Here is a 9,220-nt window from a genome sequence, read left to right on the forward strand (position 1 = left end):
TACATCTGATAAATTATTCAATGTTCATGCACGCAGAGCACTACAGGAGCACTTAACTGACACTGATTCTCCTTGTAAAGTTGGGTGGTTATGCCCCGAGCAGTTATCCACTACTAGAATCATAGGCAACCCCCATGACGTGTTGTACTATGTTGAACAGAGTATAAGGGAATCAGCGCGTGCGGGAGACAAGTTCATATTCGCCCCATATTATAGAGAGTAAGTCTAACCATGTCAAATTCAATCGATTTGGCCTCATTATATGTTGACTCCTAAATATTAATTACCTTGTCTATTGTGAACTTATGTAGGGAGCATTGGAGCCTCATGGTGATTTGTAATTCCACTAACACAATTTATCACCTTCATTCAGCTCGATCATCGGAGAAGTGGCTCGTGAAGTCTATATTGCAAAAGTAAATATATATAGCAACCTAGTGATGATTATTGCTAATAATAACTAATTTAGTAATCATACGACGAATCAAATTTGAATGTACTTTTTTTTTACTACAGTGTTATGAAGAAGCTACATTGTCGTGCTCCAAAGGGTCCAACATGGAAGACACCGTTGGTAATTTACATGATATTGTGATTATCTTGAAAATTTATGTTAGTAAATATTTTCTCATTTCCTTTGCATGTTTCAATGATGTAATTTGTTTGTCATACGCTAATGCGCACAACAAGAGAATGGACTTGATTGTGCTTTGTATGTGATGAGATTCATGCTTGACATTGTGACTCATTGTACGGACACTCAACAGCTTGATGAGGTAAGTCCTAAAACATATTGAAATGCTATATTGATGTGATTTCTAGCCTTAGACACCTAATATTACCCAAAAATGACATGTTATGAGAAACAAAAAGGCTATTTCACAAGAAAGGTAGAAAATGGGCTGAATAGAAGTCATATGGGCCATATTAGGGCCATTTTGTGTTAATATGCTCTTTTGATGTGATTTCTTTCCTTATACACCTATAACTAGATAATATTGACATGTTATGAGATAAATAAAGTTCATTTAATAAGAAATGTAGGAAACGGGCAAAGTAAAGTCATATAGGCCATATTCGGGCCATTTTGAGTAAAAAGCGTCATAAACCTTAATAAAATGCTCTCCTATACAATTTTAGGGCTTACACACATACAACTACCCAACATTGACATGTTATGAGAAAGAAATAGTTCATTTGATAAGTAATGTAGAAAATGGGCTACATAGAAGTCATATAAGCCCTATTTGGGCCATGTTGAGTAAAATGCGTTTTTAAACTTATTGAAATGCTATATTGATGTGATTTCTAGCCTTAAACACCTAATATTATCCAACAATGACATGTTATGAGAAACAAAAAGGCTATTTCACAAGAAAGGTAGAAAATGGGCTTAATAGAAGTCATATGGGCCATATTAGGGCCATTTTGTGTTAATATGCTCTTTTGATGTGATTTCTTTCCTTATACACCTATAACTAGATAATATTGACATGTTATGAGATAAATAAAGTTCATTTAATAAGAAATGTAGTAAATGGGCAAAGTAAAGTCATATATGCCATATTCGGGCCATGTTGAGTAAAAAGCGTCATAAACCTTAATAAAATGCTCTCCTATACAATTTTAGGGCTTACACAAATACAACTACCCAACATTGACATGTTATGAGAAATAAATAGTTCATTTGATAAGTAATGTAGAAAATGGGCTACATAGAAGTCATATAAGCCCTATTTGGGCCATGTTGAGTAAAATGCGTTGTTAAACTTATTGAAATGCTATATTAATGTGATTTCTAGCCTTAGACACCTAAAATTACCCAACAATGACATGTTAGGAGAAACAAAAAGGCTATTTCACAAGAAAGGTAGAAAATAGGCTGAATAGAAATCATATGGGCCATATTAGGGCCATTTTGTGTTAATATGCTCTTTTGATGTGATTTCTTTCCTTATACACCTATAACTAGATAATATTGACATGTTATGAGATAAATAAAGTTCATTTAATAAGAAATTTAGGAAACGGGCAAAGTAAAGTCATATAGGCCATATTCGGGCCATTTTGAGTAAAAAGCGTCATAAACCTTAATAAAATGCTCTCCTATACAATTTTAGGGCTTACACACATACAACTACCCAACATTGACATGTTATGAGAAAGAAATAGTTCATTTGATAAGTAATGTAGAAAATGGGCTACATAGAAGTCATATAAGCCCTATTTGGGCCATGTTGAGTAAAATGCGTTGTTAAACTTATTGAAATGCTATATTGATGTGATTTCTAACCTTAGACACCTAATATTATCCAACAATGACATGTTATGAGAAACAAAAAGGCTATTTCACAAGAAAGGTAGAAAATGGGTTGAATAGAAGTCATATGGGCCATATTAGGGCCATTTTGTGTTAATATGCTCTTTTGATGTGATTTCTTTCCTTATACACCTATAACTAGATAATATTGACATGTTATGAGATAAATAAAGTTCATTTAATAAGAAATGTAGTAAATGGGCAAAGTAAAGTCATATAGGCCATATTCGGGCCATTTTGAGTAAAAAGCGTCATAAACCTTAATAAAATGCTCTCCTATACAATTTTAGGGCTTACACACATACAACTACCCAACATTGACATGTTATGAGAAAGAAATAGTTCATTTGATAAGTAATGTAGGAAATGGGCTATATAGAAGTCATATAGGTAATATTTGATAAAAATACATATTGTTTTGCCTAATTAATTATTTTTAAAATAATGTTTTTGTATTTCAAGTTTTGCAAGGTCCAAAAGGATGTTCCGTTGACAATCAAGGAGCTTAATGAAGTTCGTGACATGTTGGCGTCTGTTATCACCTTAAACATGTAAATGGCATTTTAATTGTAAATTATTTATGTTAACTTTTGAACTATATAACTTATTATTCATTATATATGTACTTACTGTTATTTGTATATGTAAGCAACTTTTATTTTTTTTTTGTATTGCGTTTGGGAATATTTATATCTATATATATAATTGAATTCTTGTTTTTAATATTATTTTTGTATCTTATTGTAATAATTAATAATATTATTATTATTAGTTATTATAATAATAATATTATTAATTATTATATTTAATATAATTGCTGGAATTATAGGTTATTATTATTGCTGGAAACAAGTTTTTTTTAAAAAAAATATTATTGCACGAAAATTGGATAAAAAAAAAAACAAATTTTTTTTTTTTTGGTGAATAGGCACCGGTTAGGCAGCAACCGGTGCCTAAAATATCTACCACCAAAAAAAAAATTGGCGGGAGAGCAGTATTAGGCACCGGTTAACCGGTGCCTAAGTGGGCATATAGCACCGGTTAACCGGTGCCTATTTTACCCTATGGCACCGGTTTTGAACCGGTGCCAAAAGCTTGGTTTTTGGCACCCCTCACATAGGCAGCGGTTCAAACCGGTGCCTTAGACCGGGTTTGAACCGCTGCCAAATGCCTTTTTTCACCTAGTTGTTGGGGTGTTGTGTACTTGGGATTAGTAGTACTAGAAATCTAAGTGAGAGTAGATTGTAGAGAGAAACGCTATTAACTGGACATCTATTATAGAAGCATGGGACCTTGGGGCATCATCTATATGTTAATCTCAGTGAAGTTTACAGCATTTTTTAGATTAATTTTGGATGTAATGAAATTTTTCTATCTTGAATCGATTAAATAAGCATTTAATAGTGTTTTGTGTCTTAGTAACCTACCAAAGAAATGACTATCTTTAATTTTAGATTTAGCTTTATAAATCTTGCTAGGAATTGAACTTTTATGGCTGGTTGAGTATTTGGTGTTTCATATTTTCGAGTTTTTCTAGTTTTTTGCTCTGTTTTGTTATTTTGTCTGAAATAGCTAATTGTGAGTCGCTTTTTAACTCCCTTTGCAGCTCCACCGTCGTCGGATTCCTCTTGTGCCCGTCCCTCTTCCTTATTTTATTTTTTTCCGTCGCCGCCACCAGGTAAGTCATGTGTAGTTATTTTTTTTAATTTTAAAGTTTTTTTTATAAATACCCTGCCTAAAAGTGTAACACCACCACATACCAGGACCACCTTTGTCGCCGCCTCTGCTTTTCCGGTCAACTCCTCCAGTGTGTGTTTTCTTCCCTTCTTATTTAACTACTTCTTTTACTTGTGCAATATGATTCATATTTATGTTAGTTGTTTATGGAGTTGTGATCTATATTTTTTTTAAAAAAAAATCCTTATTAGATGCATTTTGATTTCAATTTATTATCATTGAATTTACTTTGTGAATGTGCTACTTTTTTAACTGGGTTTTCCTAGTGATTCTTTGATGAGTGGCATTTGTGCCACTTTTCCATCCTTTTTCTCTAAGGATTCTCCCCTCATTTGCGCTTGTTTGAGCCTTTTTAAGCATTTTCCCCTTAGTTTTGCCTTTCCCTTTCTTTTCGCGTGTTCCTTTCCCCTTTTCTCTTTTTGTTGGTTTTTCTAGTGTTTCTTTGTCGTTTTGTAGGTTCTTGGCCTTCTTGGATGAACTTTGGAATGCATGACGTGCGGTGGAGAAGGAGCATGAAGCTCAAGAGAAGCTGAAGGAAGGAGGAATCAACTAGGTTCGGCCGAACCCCCTGAAGGTGTGGCCGAACCTAGGTGTGGCCGAACTTACTTTTTGGTGCGGCCGAACCACCTTGGCAAATTCAAGCTTGAAAATGGCCGTTTTGTAGGAGTGATCGAACCTCAGAAGTTCGACCAGACCAAGATCAGGGGAGGTTCGACCGAACCTACACAGGGTTCGGCCGAACCTACCCTGTGGTTCGGCCGAACCTTCCCAATGTTCGGTCGGACCATCTCTTTTATTCCAGCTGCTTTGTACGGTTTATTTTAGGAGGTTATTTAGAACGTTTTTATGTAATGGTATTGGATTATCTCATCATCCTAGACAATTAACCCTAATCTTAGAGAGAGGTAGTGTAGTATTGCTCAAGTTATCTCATTGTATGCAACTTTGGTTCAAGCTTTCCCTTCAATCAATCAATCAAGGAACTTTGCAAGTTTTCATCTTTCATTTATTGCCTCTTTAGTAATCTCTAATCCTTTCTCTTAGTTTTGTTTATTTACCTCCTAGTTGCTTATTTTTATCTATTTTTTTGTGGATTAATCTATCTTTGTTATTTTCATTGCTTTTGATCATGTTTGATTTCGTGCTTCTTGTGTTTACTCTTAGTTTTGCTATCATGTTTATTCCCCCTTTTCTAGGCTAATCTCTTAGCTAGGGGAAGGGGGTGTAAAATATGCATTGAATGATGGATGAATGATGATAGTTGGATTTATTACATGCCTTAAATTAATGAAAGACATGATTTTTAATGGCTTGAGATTATTGTTGCACTTTTTTTGATTGCCTTCTAGTTTAAATGCATGAAAATGATTTTAACTAGATTAAAATCACCTCTATTTTAATGATTGCATGAGAATGAGTTGTTAAAATGGAGTTTCATGTATTTTGCTTCTTTATTCTCTTGATTTGCTTGTGTCTAATAGGATGCATGAGAATGATCCTAATTAGCATAGACTTCTTTCATTGATTTGCCTAGACTATTGTATGAGAATGAATTGTTTAGGTAGAATCTTGTGTTCTTTGGCATGTTCATCACGATAACTATTATTGTTCCCCTCTTTCTAATCATGTTTGACACCCCCGAACCCCTAGCGTCGTTCTCTCTTGATTTTAAATCATCTTTATCTTGTTTGTTTATAGTTCTAGTGTTTACAATCCAAAAAAAACCAACAAAACAATCCCCTTTTCACTCTTGCACTAGTGATATTTGATGTTGAATTAGCGTGCTTCCCTAGTGGTTCGCCCTTTACTTGCCACTAACTAGTTTAGTGTAGGTTTAGGCTTTATAAATGATTAATTTTGTTAGGGTGTTAGCTTAACGACCTATCTAATCCTTATCATTCTTAAATGGTCAGTTTAGTATTAGCAAGAGGTTTGCTATTGATAGCTTGGTTCATTGTTGGTTTTACTACGCTTTATTGTGCGGAGGCTTGAACTTGGATATGTTTTGATTGGAATAGAAATTTATTTTTCTTCATGTCCAATGTAAGATTATTGGATGGTATGAACTCATGTGTTGGATAAATTTAGTTTTCGTTTTAAAAAAAATATGATTCTTATTGAATTACAATGGCTTTGTTAGAAATATGTATGTTTAAGGGGTTATGATAATCTTTTGAACATTAATTTGTCTTATGGTTCTATAATGTATTTTGTAAATTATTTTGTTTTTTCATGAAGGGTTACATTTTTTTTTTAGTATTTTTATATTTTGATTTTTGTTATCAAACTCCCATCTTTGTTAACTATACAAATCCTATTGCTTCTTTTATTTTATTAATGTTACATCAATTTACTTTGAAATTGGATAAATATAATTTATTAGTGTAAGTTATAAATAATTTAATCAATATTGTAAATTATATATAATAAGTATTTTAGAAAACAAGTTGTAAAAATTATAAATATTTATCAAGTTAGAAGCATGTGACATAACATATGTTTAAATCTCTTAATAAAGAATGTGGAATCAGCTTTCCTGTTTAAGTCATGATAAGTACCTTTGGATATCATTTCGATTCTAATTTTATCGTATGCCATTATTGTAATGAATACAAGTTCAGTGTGAATGATTAATGTGATTTGTTTTTCATAGTGTTGTAGAATTTGTCACCATGAAAAGGAAAGAGCGTTGGTGGATGTACGATAGATATGATCGCGGTAATGCCCGTAGACTTAGGAAAGAGTTTGTGGAAGGTGTTGAACAATTCATACGGTTTTTTGAAGCTCATCCTGAGAGCCCGGGCATAGATGAAGTAAGATGCCCTTGTCTGTTATGTAAGAATAGACGTCTTCATGATGCAAACACAGTAAAACTCCATTTGTACAAAAAGGGGTCTATACCTGATTACTATGAGTGGGTTTCTCATGTTGAAGGGTTCCCTACATTAAGTGTAGAGCAACCAAATACTTACTGTGAAATGGTTCTCGATGCTCTTGGGAGTAATCATGAACCACCGGGTGACGATACTACTAGTGGTTCAGATGAAGAGCCAAATGCTCAAGCAAAAGCATTTCAAGAGCTTTTAAAGGCTACCGAGCAACCACTGTACGAAGGTAGCTCCCTGTCTGTGCTAGAAATGGAATCTCGAATTGTATCTTTGAAGTCGGAATACAATTTGCCCCATAGGTGCGTTGATGGCTTTGCTTCATCACTGAACGAAGCGATTCCCGACAATAACAAGATGGGGAAAACATTCTATGATACAAAGAAGATTCTTAATGGACTTGAGCTTCCGCACAAGAAGATCCATGCATGCCCAAAGGGTTGTATGTTATTTTGGAAAGCTGATGCTGAGTTGGATAAGTGTAGAGTGTGCAAAAGGGATAGATACAAGAGGACTTCAAAGGGGTCATTGGTTCAAATAAAAGAACTCATCTATTTTCCAATCACTCAAAGGCTACAACGGTTGTTTGTAACAAAGAACGTTGCGGAGGAAATGACCTGGCATTCAAAAAATCCAAGAGTCCAAGGCACAATGGGGCATCCTAGTGATAGTGAAGCTTGGAATCACTTGGATAGATCCTTCCCCGATTTCGCATCTGAACCTAGAAATGTGAGACTTGTTATGTGTACTGATGGGTTTGCTCCTAATGGCAAGTTTGGGGGTCAATATTCATGTTGGCCAGTCATTCTGACCCCTTATAACTCGCCTCCATCGATGTGCATGAAAAAACCATTTATGTTCCTTTCTTTGCTCGTTCCTGGTCCTAAAAATCGAAAGGGGAACTTGGATGTGTATATGCAAGCGTTAATTGAAGATTTGAAACAACTGTGGGATGTTGGTGCAACAAATTACGACATCTCGCAAAGAAAAAAATTCAATTTGTGTGCAGTAATCTTGTGGACTATAAGTGATTTCCCAGCCTATGGTATGCTTTCTGGTTGGGGAACAGCTGGTTAAAAAGCATGTCCATATTGTTTGGATAAATCAAAAGCTTTTTGGCTTGAACATGGTGGTAAAATGTCTTGGTTTGATTGTCACCGCCAATTTCTTCCTCCCGAACATCCTTTTCGAAACAACAAAATTGCTTTTTGTAAGAATAAGGTTGAAAAGGGGACACCACCTCACATAATGTCTGGCGACGAGCTATGACAACAAGTTCAACACTTTGCTAAGGCAACAGATGGACTAGAAACACTCGGAAGCTTGAAAAAGAAGAAACTAGGGTGGTTTAAGCAAAACATTCTTTGGGAGTTACCGTACTGGAAGACTCTTCTCCTCCGCCACAACCTCGATGTCATGCATATTGAAAAGAATTTATTTAACCAACTAATTCACACAGTGATGGATGTGAAAAAACATACTTCAGACACAGTTGCATCTAGAAAAGACATTGCAAAATACTGCAAACGACCACAACTACATGTGACGGAGGATGCAAGAGGGAAAGACACTTTGCCGAAAGCCCCATTCTTACTCGACAAGGCTTAAAAGAAAGTGGTATGCGAGTGGGTAAGGAACTTGAAATTTCCCGATGGTTATGCTTCTAATTTGAGTAGATATGTAGATTTACAGTCATGTAAGCTTCATGGTTTAAAGAGCCATGACTGTCATGTCTTCATGGAGAGATTATTGCCACTTGCTTTGAAGGAATTGCTCCCGGTCCATGTTTGGAAAGCAATTACTGAGAGTAGTCTTTTCTTCCGTGATCTTTGTTGTTCCACCATCAAATTGAGTGATATGGAAAGATTGGAACACAACATTGCAGAAATTCTTTGTAAGCTAGAGAAGATATTTCAACCAGCGTTCTTCAACTCTATGGAACACTTACCAGTTCACTTGTCTTATGAAGCTAGGTTATGTGGTCTTGTCCAATATCGTTGGATGTATCCGTTTGAAAGGTTTTAGCTCCTACAAACTTATAGATGCCATTTTCGTTTATACACCTATAATTGTTTGCAAAACATATAACTTATTCAATATTTTTTATTATAGGTTCCTTAATCATTTGAAACGTAAAATTGGCAATAAGGCTCGTGTGGAAGGTTCTATCTGCAATGCATATCTAACGGAAGAGATAGGGTACTTTTTCTCTAACTACTTCCAACAAGGAGTGGATACCAAAACACGTGACTTAGGTCGTAATGTGCATGATGATGTT

The 9,220-nt window shown here is 34.9% G+C and overlaps 1 protein-coding gene across 1 annotated transcript; it reads left to right on the forward strand.

Annotated features, from left to right (window-relative positions):
• The first annotated feature begins 6,729 nt into the window (after nt 1-6,729).
• On the forward strand, nt 6,730-8,019 carry LOC145573750 (uncharacterized). Its single transcript, XM_081631804.1, has one exon. It carries the CDS (start codon nt 6,730-6,732, stop codon nt 8,017-8,019), a length of 1,290 nt encoding a protein of 429 aa, XP_081487930.1.
• Nucleotides 8,020-9,220: the final 1,201 nt, after the last annotated feature.

This window comes from Chenopodium album, chromosome 2 (genome assembly GCF_948465745.1).
Source record: "Chenopodium album chromosome 2, dcCheAlbu1.1, whole genome shotgun sequence".
Classification (NCBI taxonomy): domain Eukaryota; kingdom Viridiplantae; phylum Streptophyta; class Magnoliopsida; order Caryophyllales; family Amaranthaceae; genus Chenopodium; species Chenopodium album.